General features: G+C 48.6%; 6 protein-coding genes across 6 annotated transcripts; 2 read left to right on the top strand and 4 right to left on the bottom strand.

Moving 5' to 3' along the window:
- On the bottom strand, nucleotides 1-596 carry EDB91DRAFT_388411 (uncharacterized protein). Its single transcript, XM_041327084.1, has 3 exons — nucleotides 454-596; nucleotides 304-398; nucleotides 1-236 (listed from the first exon to the last, which is right to left on the bottom strand). Exons 1-3 carry the CDS (start codon nucleotides 510-512, stop codon nucleotides 103-105), a joined length of 288 nt encoding a protein of 95 aa, XP_041176914.1. The 5' UTR covers nucleotides 513-596; the 3' UTR covers nucleotides 1-102.
- A 1-nt stretch (nucleotide 597) lies between these two features.
- Nucleotides 598-2324, bottom strand: EDB91DRAFT_388360 (uncharacterized protein). The gene is made up of 11 exons (XM_041327083.1): nucleotides 2294-2324; nucleotides 2047-2218; nucleotides 1893-1984; nucleotides 1615-1838; nucleotides 1477-1561; nucleotides 1331-1425; nucleotides 1264-1270; nucleotides 1111-1217; nucleotides 1019-1047; nucleotides 857-960; nucleotides 598-796 (listed from the first exon to the last, which is right to left on the bottom strand). Exons 2-11 carry the CDS (start codon nucleotides 2216-2218, stop codon nucleotides 692-694), a joined length of 1020 nt encoding a protein of 339 aa, XP_041176913.1. The 5' UTR covers nucleotides 2294-2324; the 3' UTR covers nucleotides 598-691.
- Nucleotides 2325-2361: 37 nt separating this feature from the next.
- EDB91DRAFT_1135674 (uncharacterized protein) lies at nucleotides 2362-6749 on the top strand. The gene is made up of 13 exons (XM_041318812.1): nucleotides 2362-3041; nucleotides 3095-3204; nucleotides 3228-3345; nucleotides 3383-3625; nucleotides 3675-3690; nucleotides 3782-5559; nucleotides 5584-5606; nucleotides 5631-5973; nucleotides 6001-6125; nucleotides 6162-6236; nucleotides 6264-6278; nucleotides 6318-6402; nucleotides 6456-6749. The coding sequence occupies exons 1-12, from the start codon at nucleotides 2465-2467 to the stop codon at nucleotides 6399-6401; spliced, it is 3507 nt and encodes a 1168-aa protein (XP_041176912.1). The 5' UTR covers nucleotides 2362-2464; the 3' UTR covers nucleotide 6402; nucleotides 6456-6749.
- Nucleotides 6750-9624: 2875 nt separating this feature from the next.
- EDB91DRAFT_1284693 (uncharacterized protein) lies at nucleotides 9625-11511 on the bottom strand (the record flags this gene model as incomplete). Its single annotated transcript, XM_041324776.1, has 13 exons — nucleotides 9625-9825; nucleotides 9880-9931; nucleotides 9991-10228; nucleotides 10279-10413; nucleotides 10472-10531; nucleotides 10582-10635; nucleotides 10696-10727; nucleotides 10778-10791; nucleotides 10852-10878; nucleotides 10934-10972; nucleotides 11027-11041; nucleotides 11093-11112; nucleotides 11163-11511. Coding segments are annotated over 13 exons (1236 nt in total), but the record flags the coding sequence as incomplete, so codon positions are not given.
- A 1212-nt stretch (nucleotides 11512-12723) lies between these two features.
- Nucleotides 12724-14414, bottom strand: EDB91DRAFT_1135652 (uncharacterized protein). The gene is made up of 5 exons (XM_041318811.1): nucleotides 14216-14414; nucleotides 14021-14157; nucleotides 13832-13963; nucleotides 13702-13782; nucleotides 12724-13654 (listed from the first exon to the last, which is right to left on the bottom strand). The coding sequence occupies exons 1-5, from the start codon at nucleotides 14333-14335 to the stop codon at nucleotides 12781-12783; spliced, it is 1344 nt and encodes a 447-aa protein (XP_041176910.1). The 5' UTR covers nucleotides 14336-14414; the 3' UTR covers nucleotides 12724-12780.
- A 255-nt stretch (nucleotides 14415-14669) lies between these two features.
- Nucleotides 14670-16881, top strand: EDB91DRAFT_1347372 (uncharacterized protein). Its single transcript, XM_041325920.1, has 16 exons — nucleotides 14670-14743; nucleotides 14799-15106; nucleotides 15169-15178; nucleotides 15229-15248; nucleotides 15308-15340; nucleotides 15391-15423; nucleotides 15500-15574; nucleotides 15625-15652; nucleotides 15709-15741; nucleotides 15791-15864; nucleotides 15918-15996; nucleotides 16047-16124; nucleotides 16180-16290; nucleotides 16353-16393; nucleotides 16448-16473; nucleotides 16530-16881. Exons 2-16 carry the CDS (start codon nucleotides 15056-15058, stop codon nucleotides 16687-16689), a joined length of 852 nt encoding a protein of 283 aa, XP_041176909.1. The 5' UTR covers nucleotides 14670-14743; nucleotides 14799-15055; the 3' UTR covers nucleotides 16690-16881.
- Nucleotides 16882-16885: the final 4 nt, after the last annotated feature.

The following is a 16885-nucleotide window of genomic DNA, read 5'->3' as shown; positions in this document are numbered from 1 at the left end:
ATGAAGGTCCCCTCTGTTTCCGGGTTCGATGTTCGCATCGAGAAGCGGAGTGTATCCTTTGAAGTTGGCGACGGTCTTGTGGTTAAGCTATACAAAGACTCATTAACGACTCTGAACACAGGGGAAAGCTCGCATGATCGACACCTTCAGCTTTTCCTCCGTTGGAAGGCTGAAGTACTCCTTGTTGACCTTGAGGATATTGTCTACGCATTCTAGTGGTATCCCGTGGTTCTTGACTGCTCGTGCATGTAAAGTGACCGTGACATCGCAGAAAATGTTTCTACGAGTCTACAGAAGGCTTACCGTAGAAGAACCCTACATTCATGCATGCATCACGTATCTGATAGGCAAGTGCTTTCCTCTCGCTCTCGTCTGGACTCGTTGCACCAGAAAGATCGCTGCAGTGAAGTCAGCGAGTTGTGTTTGGCAAGTGAACTTAGCCAGCAAACAGACATTACGGGTATGTCTTGAAAAGCACCATTGATGACGGACGCCGACTCTGCTAAAGACATGATTGTCGATGAGGAAGATCCGGAAGGAAGAAATGATGGGAAGTGCTGTTTCCCCACATGAATTAGTTCCGTACGTATAAATCAGATAAGATAACTCGAATACTCAAAATTCAATATTGGTACTAGCACATATGTATGATCCACCGAAGTTCACCCGTAATATTGCTCCTACATAGCAACTACGATTTATTATACATGGCTTTCAATCGTTGCCTCACATACTCTCCGGCGGTGATAGCCGGATATTTTGCTGGGTTTTCAGCTGACACGCAGGTGTAGATTGGCTGCAATGAAGCAAATCAGATCCATCAGATAGTTAGTGAAACAAAATTTAGATGACTAGCCTCGATGTTAACCTCGTAGTCAGTGCCAAAGAATAACGCAATAGAGTACCGATCGACAATATTCTTGTTGGAGGCTCGATGCACAGTAGACTTGAAAACATCGTCTGTACAACGTGGTCAACATCTTGTGTACATCGTCACAAGACAGTGGCGTCTACGCACTTGTCCAACGCGCAAACTGATCTCCAAGACTTATATATAGTCGAGTGTTAGTTAGAATACAACTATATGGCAAGCACGTAAAATATCCGTACTTGATAACGAGGGTTCCTGGCAGTGGCGGTACATTGATCCATTGTTCACGAGAGTTCAAAACTTGGAGCGCCTCGATGCCTGCTTGTTGCCAGAGAATCGTGAAACACTGCCCATGATTAAAAGTCATTGGGAGTTCAGACATTCGGACTCACCACAAAACTAATACACCCCAACAGCGTCAAGATTACGCATCGACAGTATAGCTTCGAAATAACTCACTCGGTATGAGCTCCGATTCCCAGTATCTTCTCGTCTGGGGCATTTGGCTGAGGCGGATAATGGAGGGTGCGCATGGTAGCGGCGGAATACATGGTCTGTTCAATTTATGACATGTGCTAACCACGCCGTGCCGTCCAGGTACGTACCTTGTCATTGAAGTATGTTTCGGGCAGATCGAGCGCCAGTGCAAAGAGGCAAAACAGCTTCTTTCCAACGGCAAGTGCAGCGTGACTGCAGGTGCATCGTGAGTTTCTGATGTTTCGAAAAACGATCATCAACTTGACTAATAATCCATGCAGGCGACTCTAAAATTCTCAGGTTTATCCGGCCAGACATTCGCGCCTGCCATCACTCCATCGCAAGAAGCACTTTGGGTCACTGGATCCTCGGATTTTTCTTCCCAGCCGATGCGGAAACCCTCATGTAAGTCACCTTTGTTCCCTGGTTGGATGTTTGCTTCCATCGGAGGGCTGTAGCCTTTGAAATTCGGTACAGTTTTATGATGGAGCTAGTCGTGGATGCTAAATGTCGTTAGTCAAGTGCAGCATTCAGATGAACGCACTTTCATCTTTTCATCATCTGGAAGCGAGTAGTATTCCTTGTTTACTTTCAGGACTTCGTCAAGAAAGTCCTGAGTTATGCCATGGTTCTTGACTGGGGATATCAATTGTCATGAGGTGTGAAACGGGCAGATATCGATACCAGGCTGTGCGTACCATAGAAAAATCCAACGTTCATACAGGCCATTCGAATTTGTTGTGCCAGGACACGTCGTGAAGCTTCATCTTCACTAAATGCACTTTCCAGATCGCTGATCAAAGCATCGTCAAATTTGCAAAGAAATCCGGAAGTGATCGTACATGATTGGAACGTTTTCGAATGCCCCATCTACAGGCGCGCAAGACATGGTCCAGAATTAGGATAGCTCTTGGCCGCAGTACTCGCCATTTGCATGGTACTTACATAGCTAAGCTTGCTGAAGATGGCTTAGCAAGACTGAACAACGATTACGTAACTGCATAATATGTTGCCAGAAATTTCTGTCCCTTTGCCCACCAAGCCTGATGATCTGGCAGCACTCACCCGCGTTACAAACGTCCTGTTCTATGACCTCCTTGCTTTTTGAAATTACGAATGTCTTACGCTGAACGCTCGCTGGTTGGCTCCGTGTTTGAACGCAAGACGTCTACAGTCCAAAGTGTACCCTCTCCGAGATTCGCAAATACTCCTGGCTCGGGTTTTCCAGCTGTTCAGCACAGGTCAAAGAGCGCCTTTGCTCGCGCAAGAGAAGAGGAAAAGAGCAGTAGTAATATCAGGCCAACAACTGTACCTCTCGTCCTACCCGCGCGTCCCGCAGAACAACTTCGAGACCTTGAGGTAGATTTACCCACCACTGACGATGTTATGCGTCTGCAGATTAGTGAGGACAACGAGCGCCAAGTGGAAAATATGACTGAAGAGGAGCGAGAACAAGAGAGGCGTGAGGTTGTAGAACAACTGGGAAGTGGTGTCGGTGACCTTTTGGAGCGTGTACGTGCTGCAAGATCACGAAAAGCAACGAAGGCTCCCACTATAGCTGAGGATAATCCTGTACAAAAGGAAGAGGCCCCGGAGGTCTCCCGCGAAATTCCAATCGTTTCTCCGCTACTAGGCCTCGCTACTAGGCGTAATCTTTCGAGGGTCAAGAGCCTGGAAGATTTCGGGAAAAGAGGCACGTCTCTCCTCGGGTATGATGGGTATTTTAACACAAAGGCTGCATATTAGCTCCCCCGATTTTGGTGACCAGCAGTACTAGACCTTCGTCACCAAGCAGAGGGAGTCGCAAACTTCGCTTTGCGGCATTGACGCCTGACGATGTCCATGTATATGAGTCTGTCCCAGTGTCTCCTAAACGAAGGCTCTTGCGCTTCCTCCTCCTCCAGATGCTCCAGACCCTTCGATTGTTTCGTTGGGTACCTTTAAAGAGAATCGTCTACCGCGGAAACGACCTCTGTCTCCTCAAAGTCCCCAGACTCGTCACGGACTTGAGTACGAGGTCACAATGATAGACAGAACCTGAGGAAGGCACTCCAGAATATATTCGGAGACGATACTTTCCAAATGTGCCTGCAGACGACCCGTCTGTGTCTTGGATGAAGCCCTCACCGCCCAATTCGGAGCCTGTTTTGCTTCGCTTCGATCTGACAGGTGCCCCCATACCTGCAGAGATCTCTGCCACTCTGCCTTCTCATCTTGGCTTGCACCACCATGCCGATGGAACCACGCAGGATACACTCTTGATGATATATTTTTGCTGTCTGCTCCACTGTTCCTGCGCAACGCACTGTAATGCTCAATATCCTAGCCGGCATTGCGCGTCGGTTGGGAATGCAAGCAGGGACACCCACCACGCAGGCAGGATTGCTGAGCTTCAAGGGAAGGAGGAGGAACTACGAAAACGAATCCTCGCAGCCGGACTGCCGCAATGAATGAGAAGGGTGGCGTCGGTGTCCGGGCCATTCAGGTCGTCTGGGAATGTCTTGTTGGCTGGGACGCCCTCTTTGACGCTGAATGTGCCGAGTTGGATCTCGCTCCTGCCATTATGTCCACTCTGCAAGTGCCTAACTTCCTCACCCAAAGCCGCAGACTCTTCACGCAAGCATACTTACCCCCTGAATCCCTCGCCCAACTTCTGTCTATCGTCTATCGGTTATCGCAGGAGTCGAATGTCGTTGCGAAATCGATCATGAAGACTCCTCGATTACTCCCCGCCATACTACAGTTCCTTCTTACACCTATACCCCCACCATCAGACTCACCGCTGCCTAACCCTGTCGCTCTTCAGTGCCTTATTGTCCTCGCATCCTCCTCTCGAACCAACGCTATGGCACTATGTGAGCCAGCCGACGCCCTCCTTCGCTTTATTACCATACTTCCCCCTATCTCGCCCTTCCCTGAGCCCCTTGCAACAACTCTACTCACAGAAACCCTCCGCCTATACACCACTCTTGCATCCTATGGTCTCTATTCGCATATAACAACATCTGCCGCTTCCTACTTTGCTTCTTTGTCGACCTATGTTGTCTCATCCAGTTCGAGACCGCTGAAAGTGGCATGGGCGGGACTTGTGGAATCATGGATAGTCTGTGCAACGGATCCACATCACACGACTCCACCGCATGATATTTTATGGAGCCAGGTGACTAGCTGGGGCTGGGGTGTTGAAGTACTCCAGCTACGCCAGGGAATCGCTGAAGGAGAAGCGGAAGTGTGGGCGGCCATCTGGAGTGCTGCGTCTGCATGGCTCGAGGGTGCTCGGGTCAATGGTATCAAGGGAGGAGAGGGAGAACGTGCGGAGACTCTTAACGCAATCCAGGACGACTTTAACAAAGGAGTTGAAGATCGCGTGGTTAAAGCTGCCCTAGAGGCTTTGCGAACTGAACTCGCACAGATATACGAAACGCCACCATCAGAGCGGTATCAACACCTGCGGAGCATTGGCATTCATGCGCGCGCGCTTTCTTCCGCAGTGCGCCTCTGGCTTGCATGTACTCCTACTGCCCATGCGGCTGCACCGATAGGTGCTCCGCCGTTTAGCCTTCCTTTTGCTGAGCTATCGTCTTTCTGTGCTGTTCTCGTCTCGCATTCCATTTGGTCTTTCGTTACCAAGGGTGTCGAGCACGCTACCTGCAGGTCCCTGGCGACCTTCTTGGCGTATTTCCATAGACTGTCGCGACATATCCCAGGGACCTCAGCTGACCTCTGGGTGGCACAAGGTCTAACAATACTCGAAAGGCAGCTCCCTGGAGAAGAAGAGCACGCTTTTCACGTCCTTGAGCCCGTTTTAGCAGTCCTCACAACGCAGTTCCTCGGCACTATGGCGCCCCCTGGCATTTTGGAAAAAGGCGGATGGGGCGTGATTGAGCCTTTCCTGGATCATGCAATTCGCCCGAGCCGGGAGGTATACATTGGCCCCAGCGACGTTACGCCAGAGTCGATCATACGGTGCACTACTCTTCGACTTCCATCCTCCACCTCATCATCCTCTATTCTCAATGAACACCGCACAACAGGCCTTCCGTTGTCTCGCGTATGGCTAACCACACCAATTGACCATCTTCTCCGCTCCGGGTCTTCACCCGTTTTCAAGGCACTTCCTTCCTCGTGGGACGCATCGGAAGTTGATGTTATTCGCACGTCGCTGCTTCTTGTCAAAGCTACCCAAGAAATTCTATTGCGATACAGCTTAAGTCCATTCGCCCTGAAGCGCTCAGAGATGGTATTTGCTTGCATGAAAGTGTTCATGCTCGAACACGGCCAGCACCAGGAACATCCCTCGCCAGCTACAGGAGACGAAGAGGAAGTATTTCGGGACCTCATCGTTTCGAAATTAATGTCTAACGTCCTTGCACCATTCACCCTCGGCGCCGCCTCCGCTTCATCACCCTCATCCAAATTGCCTGATATTGACCTGGACCAGACCTCGCTTCCATTCCTCGGATCTGGCACTCCTTTTTACCAGTTTTACACAGACTTCCTGGGACTATACGACGCTATCTCCTTCTCGCACCCGATCTTTGCCTCCCTTCTCCTTCCACCACTTGCCCTAACCTACCCTATCGACTATCGTCGGTTGTTATGGGGAGACTTTGCACATGTGCTGCGTACTGTGCGTACCCCTGTGGATCGAGTCGTCGCAGGGGATCTCAGAGATTTCCTGTACCCGGTCGAGAAAGGCGAGATGATCGGAAAATACGTCAGTGCCCTTCTCCAAGGATCAGTGGATGGATTCCTGCGCCTTGTTGCGGTGCACCACGTGGCGTGCAATATCTGGCCTGATCTTCGGCCCGAGGGGGTCGAGGCCGAGCACGAGGATATGGCTAAGAAGCTGCTGAAGATGGTGGTGGAGAACGGAGATGGACGCACTGTGCGTGAAGTGCTGAGGTATCGACAGGTTCGTGGAGAAGCGGTTATTTATCCCCCTACTTGCTTTGAAGCAAATGGGGAGTGGATAGCAGACCGGGTGGAATTTGCGCAGCAGGCATTGGGGAGCGAATTGCACGAAAGACTTCAGGGGGTGTTTTATGGGTAGTGTGAGTTGCTTGACATTTATACACTGCTGTTACATATTCTGACAACTGGACAGCATATTGGATGCTTAAATGCGGTATATAGCTCAGGTGGGTCAAGGTCGTGTTATGGACTACACGTGTACATCTCGACGGCCCGGGTATGTTTATTACACAATGAGAACAAGGAAAACCTTGGTTTTGCGTAGTGGATGGATCCCTAACTTATTGGACGCCACCTTGCAGCCTTCGTTCGGGTGCTACCATGGCTTATCAGCCTTCGAGCACCTACCTACCCCTCTGAGTCTGGACGTCGCCCGATTAGCCAAAATCAGACAGCATCATGGCTCCGAAACCATTTGTTCACGTGCAAACTTGGGAGAATCCTCGAGGTTCATTCTCGGAATCGAGTTGTTGCCCAACCAAGCACAGTTTACAAGTGGAGTCGCGTATACTGATAACAGTAATGTATTGCAGTCTTTCTTTGTGCTTTCTTGTCCACATCATGAAACGTCTCGCATCACTACGCGTTTGGCCCCCCTCGTGCTACCCGGCTTAGTCGATTGCATAACACAGCAGGCCTTCCACCGAATAATATCCATGCAAAATGGTATTTCGACCGAGTGACGGTCTGCGAAAATTGACGCCTTGCGGACCCTATGTATGTTTTCACCTACTGCTCACGCGCCGACTTTTGCCGATTGGCTCTTTTCAAAGGCTCGCTCACGCGAAAGGAGAGCCAGAACTCAACACGGAGGCGTATTCAGTCACGATGGCCCTCCTATAAAGGGACATAATCATGTGGGGCGACTATCGAGCGGCTCTTCCCGCTTAACCCCTCATGTCAGCCAAAAGACATACCACGGACGCTGATGCTGCGGGTTGACACCGATCTTAAAGGAGTGTCCGAATATTTGGAATTTGCTCCGTTCGATCCCTCCCTTTGATACGATGATTTCCTGATGGACCTTCGATTCGAGGTTGTGCGAGAGGAGAAGACGGCAGTTGCATATACCATACTAGATATTGTCCGAAATGTCCACCGAAGTTGAGTGTTAGCGTTGGTATGATATACTTCTTCACAGCCCGCACCGCGCGAATACAGCGTTGATCCGAAAACAATCCGTCCTAGTTTGTCCCAGTCTGTTCTAGTCGCTACTCTAAGCCCTTCAACTCCGTGATCGTTTGGCCCGTGCTCGCTAGGCAGGACAGCTGGAATTGACATTTTGATTCATCGACTGTGAGGATCCGTGGTGGTCTCTGATTGCTAACATTGGCTGGACCACAAGGCATAGCAACTAGTTTTTTTTGGAGCAAGGCGTAGTACATGATAAGATGAGGTACTATGTTAAATATGACCACTGCCTGCCGACTATATCATAATAATGTTCAGATTCCAGATTACCGATACGGTGGTATTTCTTCACTTGATGTTGCCAATCATCTGGGACGCTCTCATCTTGCTAATTTTCATCCAGCCCGAATCCATAGTACTCCTCCGAGTTTTGATAGTACAACTCCTCCAACGGATCAGCGAGCAACGATCGTTTTAGTGCGACGCGCCGCACGGTGTCCTTTCGAGCATTAAAAATGATCAGGGTCTGAAGTCCAGGGAGAGAAAAATCCGCCTGTCCGTTGGGCATAGGAAGCAGTGCCATTGCCAACGAATCATACTTGTTCAACACCCCTGGTCCCAGGGTCAATACCTTGACGCTGGCCATTTGTTTGTATTGTACAGTCGGTGGAAGACCTCAGCATCTGCACAGAGTGGCGCGAAATTAACGAGATGGAGTTCATCTAGCTCCAGAAAAGAGTGACTGGTCAAGCCTCGAAGGATGCCTTCGAAATCATCCTGCGACAACTCGTACTCGTAGACGATTGCATCCAAGGTCAATATTCGGAGATGAGGTATATGAACATTGTAGAAAAAGTGCGCAGTCCAACATTCCATCATGAGGGATTGATAGCCACGGAGTGCAATGGGAGCAACTCAATGGGAGACACAATGTCTGTTGAAAGCGAATCCAAAATATCCAGCTCGAGTGCGAGGGTCTGTAGATTGACGAGTTCACCAAGTTGTGACAAAACTTCTGCTGTAGCGTATTTCTGTTACCGTCATCGATGCGGTAGTGTATCCGTAGGTTGACAAGGTGACATGAAAACATGGAGGGCGACAACCAGGTCCAACTTATGCCACAAAGGATAAGATCGCAGATGGGACAGCATTCAATTGATTGTGTACGAGTTGAAGATGCAGTTTGTCTAGCATACGGGCTGGATGGACGGAAGGGCGTGACATGAGGAAGAGTGCTTGACACAATATCAATGTGGGTTTGTGAGGTTGTCCTCAACGTAAACTCACGCCAACGGTGTACATGAGCATATAACTCCAGGATGATTAAGACAAGATAGGCGCCAGCCACGATTTCGTTATATCATTAAATAAGATTATTTTCGCTTGTGAGACCTCTGAAAGCTGAAAATCAGTGTAGAGGCACACAGCATGTGGAGAAAGGGCAGTGAGGCCAAAAAGCGAAGTATCGATTATGGAAGGTTACTGTAGCAAGGCTGCGGAGGAAGAACTCATACTCTGGGGCCCCTGGGTCATGAGGTAGGTGTATACTTCCCCTGTAGCATTCATACATTGATTTTCAGCTTTCTGAGGTCTCATACAGTGAAAAACTATGAAAATATGTGCTTGAACGATGGCATATCAAGCTCGCTGTTGTTGACAGCGAGCGCGAGGGTTTCGGCAACGTGTGGCATCTGTGCTCCGTTACCCGATTTGGCTATCATAGCTAGACCAAAAGAAACCTGATACGTCTCGGGCCTCGGCAACGGGATCAGTGTGCATGCGTGTGTCAACAAGTCAGTGACTCTTTGGCGACTCTGTGTGTGTTTTCATGTGTGTTTGCACAGTATATTATGTAGAATAGTTGAACGAATCCAGCACCGTACAAAAGATTGATCGTGCTGTTTAAACACGTTATGCTCTTTCCTGTACACCGAGAGACTGGGTTAGTTACAAGATGTTCCACATAATCTCAGCTTGCAACTCGGCACTACTACCAAGAGTGGGTAGGCAGCTGCTTAGTACTTAGTACCAGTGGAGAAAAATAGTTTGCATATATTGACCTATTCTCCCTCCATATCTGCCGGAGCACCAAATAACTTCCATAGATACCACGACGAAACTTCGAACATAATCCTCTGCTCCTTCAGAATACCCGACAAGCATTTCCCATGCTACACACTACTACTAGTTGACACATGTACGCGCTCCTGGAAGACAATTGAAGCCATGCCAGTTGCTGAGTCAGAGTGGGCCACGAGCTTAGCATTATATTCTCGAACGCTAAAGATGAGGCGTGGTCCCAGCACAAACATCTGCATGGCCGAGAGAATTTGAAGGATACCAACATATGTAGATCCTGCGGAAAGTGACTCCTATAGAAATGATGAGTACTAGTACTGGTCATATGCAGAGGTAAATCAGCGTACCGCGAGCATCGGAGAGAGATAACCAACCTGGAGGGAAGCAACAGCAGCAAAGCTAGCATGTGCAGAACTTCAATGGCAATAATAAAAATAGTATTTACATTACGAGCTCACCTTGCAAAGTAAAGCATGTGGGATTTTATCAACACTGTGAAACAGTTCTCGATGATCGATCCTGTTGATGGTCCCAGCGATCGCAGGTCACGGAAGTGTTTTACAGCAATCCAGACTGCAAGACACAGGGCGAGGACCTCCCATACAGCGGTGAGTATCCAAACAGCTGAAATCAGAATGTCGACGTCTCCCTCGTGGTCGTAACCGCAGATGTAGGTGCCAGAGAAGATTAACTCCTCTGGTATTGGTCTGGTCAGCATGACCCTTTGATACATAACTAAAGCTTACCCCCTACAACATACTTGAATCCTCTTCCGGTGAGCACTCCACAGGCGATGTTGACAGCCAGGAAGATTACAACGAGAAAGATAAGCATCTTTTTCGAACCCTGATACATGGCATATAACCGAGCAATCACGATGACTTGTATGATGTTTCAGTCGAGTCAATATCACCGAGATATTGCAGCTAAGTGGCTCACCATCTAGCATGGCAGTTACGACCACATTTGTCCAATTTAATGCGAAGTTCATGTTGTTGCCTGAAACACCCAATTAGTGATCATCCTAGGATGAAACACTCCAAACAAACTCACAGCCGTTGCCATCATTATACCAACACGCTGGACGGGAGTTTGACTCACCCCTACATAGGAATGCAATTAGTTGGACGCGCATAGTGGCAGGCATCCGTGCAGACACTCACTATATCTGTCAGCGAAACCGATGGAAGGCCTACTGCATGCCGTTGGTCAGAAGAAGCAAACACAAGTGCATATGAGACCTACCCAACATGTTGATACTGATTGTGACAGACATCTTATCAGCACATCCCCACCTTGTTAACCTTGCAAACATACACAGTGTAAGGTATTCCAATGTAGCGTACCTAGAATATTTCGATGTCAACACAACTAGCCAACTGCGCGCATAACATCACGTACAGTGACATATAGAATCGTCATGAGGGACCAGCGTTGTCTCTGCCCCGGATTAATTGTATCATTCTGTTGTTCTTTTGATGTAACTCTGCTTACCCAGATGAGTTCAATCTATAACACCATTTCAGTAAGATGACTGCTCCGGTAACGGCATCAACCTACCTCATGTCCGAGTGTCAGTGCTGGCAATACAATAAGGATATCAATGGTTCTTTAATACTATTTCGCTTACCCCAATCATATACCATCGCAGCGAATGAGGCAACTGTAAAACCGCCGTCAAGGTTAGATCGAGTCATTACCAACATCATCCGACTGGACCTCCACGAACCTAAAAAATAGCTGAAGAAACGATCCAAATTGAGTACCGGCCACAAGCTGGGATCGTTCGAGACTATGGTCATATTCGAGGGATGGGAGTGAGTGAGTGGGGAACTTGGTGGACATGTCACGACATTATTCGTGCTAGATATACCGTCATCCGGCGGCGCTTGTATCGCCAAACTCGGTATAATAATCGTTCTTGCCTTCGGGCCCTTGATTGACCGATGTAAGGATTGCGGCGTGAAATAATAGACAGCGGAAGTTCTCGATTTGAAAGCATCAGCAAAACAGTTTTTTTCTCACCACCAAAAAATGACTTGCCACAGCTTGGTCCCCTCTGTACAGCTCGTACAGGACATTGTAGTTGGCTGATGAATGAACTGGAATTTTAACCGAGTCCCGAGGATCTACAAACCAGTGTCTCGCACAGGAAATGTTTGCAGACTGGGAACGCACTGCACTAATGCATCACACAGCCAGGTACATCTTGATCGATATCATTTACGCCATGGCATATCTAAGTGAAGACAAAAATGAGAGGACGCAGGGGAGACAAGACTCGGACACGCCTGTAGGCCTGCATGGCTGCGCAGGAAGCTCCGACTTCTGATTCTTCTAATTGTACAATCTCATGTTGATGGCCATTGTGTTTCAGTGATCTTCTTCTGGCCGGAATTGAGTCAGTGCACACGAGAGTGCTATTGAGATGACTGCTGATCATATCAGCAAAGAACTCATCACCCTCAGCAATATCATGGGCAGCTATGAAGGCTACACCGTAGTTTGATGGTTCCACCTAGGTCACATACGGATAGTCAAAATACAAGAAACAACATCTCATCTGCATAGGAAGACTCACAGTTAAGCACGCTAAGGAGCGAAAAGAACCTCCTTGATGGGCCTTCGACAGCCTTTTAGCCAATTGTACGTAAGATAAAGCCGAAACGTTTTTCCTGATGACAGCGGCGCAGCGCATGCTTTCAACGACCTACTGTATTATCCAACTTCGTGAAGTTTGTGTAGGAGGACCACAGCATCACGGACGCTCGCTTCTGCTTCATACGACCTCCTGACAGTACCTTCTCAGACTGGTGTTTTCCAAGTGCCCAATTCGCCGTTAGTAGTTTGGGTGAACTCCATGGATCCAGCTTACGGAGTAGTGAACTAGCTCTACCTAGTTCTAGCCAGACCTCCTTCCAAGCAACAACCACACCAGAAATCCCGGATAGTGCCATTGAGGAGCAGAGGATCCTGAAATTGAATATTTATCTGAATCGCTTGAGATGTCTTCTGTCTAAAGTAGCAAAAACTCACATCTCGGTTGATTACAGAGACTACCATATCTGTACTTACCAGCGCACCAACATATTTCTTGCGGAGACCTGTTTTACATACGAAACTTTATCGACGCCGCGCATGCTCGCTTCATATGAGACACGACGCGCCCGACATCGAACGACGAACATGTCGTCAAACGGTACACAGTGGTTAACTTCAGAATTTCCATTTTACAAACGACAACCACATCAAACAAGCACCACACTATCCAACACCGAAAACCCAGCAGCAACTCCACCCTCATTACTCTCCGTCCCCTTCGTTCTCACAAGCCACCCCACTTCCCTCTCCACCACCTCTTCCTCTCCGAACAAGGCGTATCCAAAGATGCCTAGCTCGGAAATGACTTCTGTGCGAATGACTTTCTTCCCTGCATTCTCATCTGAACTCAAAGGGGATGCCGCGGCGCGTACGAGGTATCCCCCTACCCCACGCGGCGTCTCGATCATCTCCATCGCGATCCATGCTTCGCGTTCTTCAGCTGGTAAAGCATCTAAGAACGCAGGGATGGCGTCGCGGTAGACGTTGTTCCCACCTCCCTCGCGTTGGGGTTTGAGTACGAGCGAGGGGGCTTTGAGGTGTGCGAGATGGGTGCCTGGGGGTGTGCTTCCTTGACCTTGTTCTGGAGCTGGGAGTGCAGCGACGATATCAGCATCCTCCGAGTCGAGCGCCCACATCCCCATCCAGGTACTGCGGATATCTGCTGCGTGTGTTGTGAGATCAAGAGCGCTTGTACCCCATCTCGAGCCTTCGTTACTGAGAAAACGTTCGAGCACCCCAGGACGGGTGAGTGCTTCTTGGACTTTCTTCCCGCCTGCTAGTTGGAGTGGAAGGGAAGGACATTTGATGGCGCGACTGCGCTCAAGGAGGAAACGCGTCTCGTAGTAAGAAGGCGTGGGGAAATCAGACGGGGTGTATGATGCCCGGAAGTAAATTGTCGAGATTTGATATCTTGAGTGGGTTGTGTTGGGAAGGGTTATGGTAAGGGCTTGCGTGCTGGGGTCGAGGGATGCGGAGGTGGCGAGCTCGGAGAGGGTTTGACGGATGATGTGGATTTGATGTCTGCTGCTTGCTTAGTTTCGGGTTTGTGCGGAGATGAATGTATGTACTTTTCCAGTAATTCGTATTCTAGCCAGCGTTGGTCGAAGACGTTACGTTCATTGGGTTGGACAACGAATAGGATGCGTGCGCTGGATTGAAGTGAGTGAGTAAATAATGCTTGGGTGGAGTTGAACTGACTCTGGGAGGCCGTATGCTCCGTGAGCTTTGGCGAGACCTTCAGCCAGTCCAGAGGTGGTGCTGTTCTCTGGGAAATTACCTGCAGTCAGGTATGAGGATGCAGAGAAGTAGGAGGTAGACGCCAGGATATGTCTATCCTACATCAGCCTCCACAAAACAAACATCCAAAATCCAACAAAATAAACGCACCTATGCATAGCAGCCGCACGCTCAGAAAGCGGACCAAAAGACGAAGAGATGGTATTAAACTCGACTTGCTTCAGCGCAAGTCTATCGTCCGCAGCGTGCAAGAGATAATCGGATCTAAATAGGCCGAGGTGTAACGGCTATATTCCGTCAGCGTCACTCCAGGAAAAGGAAGGAAAGAAGGAGTTTCAGACCCACTTGTACCACGCCATGCTCCCTGATATTCTTCCACCCCCTCCACAGCGTCCCAGTAAACTCATCCGCCTTCCCCACGCCCTCCTCAGCGCCCATCACTGTATCTAAGAACTGGGTATCCATCGCTACGCGTGCATAGAGAACATTGTATACGCTCTGCAGGGTTCTTGCAGCTTGGAACTGCGCACGGGGAAAGGGCGCAGGCAAAAGTGAGAGGGGGGCATGAATTGCGGTTGTTGGTATGCGTGGTTGGGTATTGGATTGGGATGGTGGGAGGTATAGTAATCCGTGCGAGAGCGCGTAGGTGGTTGCGGTGAGTGTTAGAGCTTCCAGCTGCTCTGGGGTAAGCTGGGGAGGCCAGGCGGAAAAGTTGAAGGAGGTGGTCATTAGTGAGCGGGGTTACGTACCGATGAGTTATAAGCGACGGAGATAAGATAACAACACGTGTTCACTGCCTCGATCCTCTACCATCATCATGGCGCAATTTTCCACCATCCAAATAATTGAAACTAGTTTAACTTTGCTTACTTCGTAAGTCGCACTGATCACTTAATCACTGAGGCAATAATGAGGTGGCGTCTCATAGTATCCCTGTTGATCAATCATATCGGTGTACACGGTGTCTTACAGTGTCCATGATCCCTCTCATGATCAGCGCTCGCTAGCGCTGATAGCCCCAGCGTTGATCTGTGTTGCGACGCTTGGCGTATGTTAGCATAGCACTAGCCAGGTCCCCGGCACCGTACTTTGCAATTGCTGCACAGCGTTCGGTTATTACGCGTCCTTATATACGCACGACGAGCAGCACGATCTACAGCCCACCTAGTGTGTCGCACGAACTTGATGAGTCACGCTACCGCTTTGTATGTTGACGCTGGCCTTCAGGCATCTAAGGTATGTGTTATCTGAAGTGTTTGATATTTTCGAGCTCTCTGATCGACTTCTGAATCACCTAGTACTTCAATGGTTTGCAGTCTTATCATTTATTTGTCGTGTCTCTGACTAAAATACCACAGTCGGGACATTTGCAATTTTAGTTAATATATTGCTTAACTCGAACTCGGGGTGGGGCTGTGAACTAATCTACTCCCCTAGATTTTCGACTACTACATCACTCTAGAGGCAGAGGTACGTGCGGTGTCACCTGATTACAAAATTATTCGATGACCATCCAAAAGTCGCTGTCGGTCTGGCACCGCAAATGGACGTTTGTACGATTTATATTCACCATATCACGATACTTGCCATTTTTTGCCATTGGGATGACATTTTATACGTGTTTATCAGTTGCTTTTTGCGACAGTTTCTTATGGCGGCCGATGGAAAGCTGCGCTTCGAACACAATACTATCCTGGTGAAAGTGTGAGTAACGAAACCCTTTACACGCGCAAATATTCATGATAGCCGTGTAGTGTGTTAGATTTGGACAAGCGTCCAACGGTCAGCGTGCACAGGTTACTACTGCACGTCGATTTACTCATTCATTCTTTACTTAGTGTTGCACATCATCTGCATTATAGCTGCAGAAGGTACGTCATGTCTCAAACGAGCCACCAAATCTGACTTATTTTTCTCTAGGATTGCTAATAACGAGGATCTACGCTTCCTGGAACAGTAAGCGTCTACTGACATTCCTACTAGTCTTTCCCGTAGTAAGTTTTTCTTTGCCATCGCCGCGAGGACCTGAGTTGACCCGAATGTCCAGGTTTGTTTCATCATCTCTTATATCATCTCGGACACTCCCCTAGTCTTCAATTCTTCGAACACGACCCAAATTAACCTACGTTTGTGAATCCGTCTTAATTTCCGTGACCGTGATGCTCACAATGTACAGCGAATCCGGGTAACTGTCTTTTCGTGGGCGGGAGAAACAACGTCTTCGAGTACGCTGCTTTATTACTCTATGAACTGGGTTGGTCATTTCTTCTCGTCTCGTCATTCGATTCTCGAACTCACGTATGGATCAGTCCTCCTGTGCTTGATGTTGTTCATCAAATCCAGAAGATACAAAAATACTGTCGGACCGCTTCAAGAAACATTTTTCAATGATTCTGTGAGATATATGATTTGTATCATGAGTAAGATAATTCCGTTTGTAAGACTGGTCCCGTGGTGTGCTGATTTCCTTCCTCTTAACAAGTCACGTCTTCGTTTAGTATCATTCTGACTATGGTTCCCCCGGTGCGTCATTGTATGCCTGCTACTTAACTTCCATGCACTCATCGTTGAGCACAGATTACATGGGTTTCTATCACAGACTCGTAAGTACATCAACTTGAACGACCACATTACCAACTGATCACGTACACATTTCTAGTCCACAGATCGTCATCCACAGCGTCCTCGCATCTCGGATCCTTTTCAACCTACGAGAAAGTGAAGGACGCTCGCGAAATCATACAATACTATCGGATTCAGAAGTATCTGAGATGCAGTTTGATGAAGCCCAGTTCTCAACGTTGGGGGTTGAGGTTTAATGGACATCATGATGTGTCGCTGGGCTGGTCCCACCGTGTATGTATCTCATGTCCATATTAATCGACTTGCGCACTGCGATGCTTGCTTGTCTGCTTGGGACCATCACCTAGGGGGACTTTGGAGACACATTGAAAATTCTCGATGCATTACTTACAAAGTGCAGTGTGGGAACTTCCTGATTATCTCCTTTGATTC

This window comes from Suillus paluster (assembly GCF_016628075.1).
Source record: "Suillus paluster strain FC165 chromosome Unknown EDB91scaffold_28, whole genome shotgun sequence".
In the NCBI taxonomy this organism is placed as follows: Eukaryota; Fungi; Basidiomycota; class Agaricomycetes; order Boletales; family Suillaceae; genus Suillus; species Suillus paluster.
The sequence above is the reverse complement of the archived record's forward strand: the minus strand, read 5'-3'. Positions and strand labels throughout refer to the sequence as shown.

Coding starts and splice junctions, on each gene's coding strand:
- EDB91DRAFT_1347372 (XM_041325920.1), top strand. CDS start 15,056: ATGAGTCACGCTACCGCTTTGTATGTTGACGCTGGCCTTCAGGCATCT. Junction 15,249..15,307: donor TCGGGACATTTGCAATTTTA/GTTAATATATTG, acceptor CTACTCCCCTAG/ATTTTCGACTACTACATCAC. Junction 16,291..16,352: donor ATATATGATTTGTATCATGA/GTAAGATAATTC, acceptor CCTCTTAACAAG/TCACGTCTTCGTTTAGTATC.
- EDB91DRAFT_1135674 (XM_041318812.1), top strand. CDS start 2,465: ATGTCTTACGCTGAACGCTCGCTGGTTGGCTCCGTGTTTGAACGCAAG. Junction 5,974..6,000: donor AGACTTTGCACATGTGCTGC/GTACTGTGCGTA, acceptor CTGTGGATCGAG/TCGTCGCAGGGGATCTCAGA. Junction 6,126..6,161: donor GCCTTGTTGCGGTGCACCAC/GTGGCGTGCAAT, acceptor CTTCGGCCCGAG/GGGGTCGAGGCCGAGCACGA.
- EDB91DRAFT_388360 (XM_041327083.1), bottom strand. CDS start 2,218: ATGGGGCATTCGAAAACGTTCCAATCATGTACGATCACTTCCGGATTT. Junction 1,048..1,110: donor CCAGGAACCCTCGTTATCAA/GTACGGATATTT, acceptor ACTATATATAAG/TCTTGGAGATCAGTTTGCGC. Junction 797..856: donor ACTACGAGGTTAACATCGAG/GCTAGTCATCTA, acceptor GCTTCATTGCAG/CCAATCTACACCTGCGTGTC.
- EDB91DRAFT_388411 (XM_041327084.1), bottom strand. CDS start 512: ATGTCTTTAGCAGAGTCGGCGTCCGTCATCAATGGTGCTTTTCAAGAC. Junction 399..453: donor TTTCAAGACATACCCGTAAT/GTCTGTTTGCTG, acceptor ACTTCACTGCAG/CGATCTTTCTGGTGCAACGA. Junction 237..303: donor GAATGTAGGGTTCTTCTACG/GTAAGCCTTCTG, acceptor ATGCACGAGCAG/TCAAGAACCACGGGATACCA.
- EDB91DRAFT_1135652 (XM_041318811.1), bottom strand. CDS start 14,335: ATGGATACCCAGTTCTTAGATACAGTGATGGGCGCTGAGGAGGGCGTG. Junction 14,158..14,215: donor GGGAGCATGGCGTGGTACAA/GTGGGTCTGAAA, acceptor GACGGAATATAG/CCGTTACACCTCGGCCTATT. Junction 13,783..13,831: donor GGAGCATACGGCCTCCCAGA/GTCAGTTCAACT, acceptor ACTTCAATCCAG/CGCACGCATCCTATTCGTTG.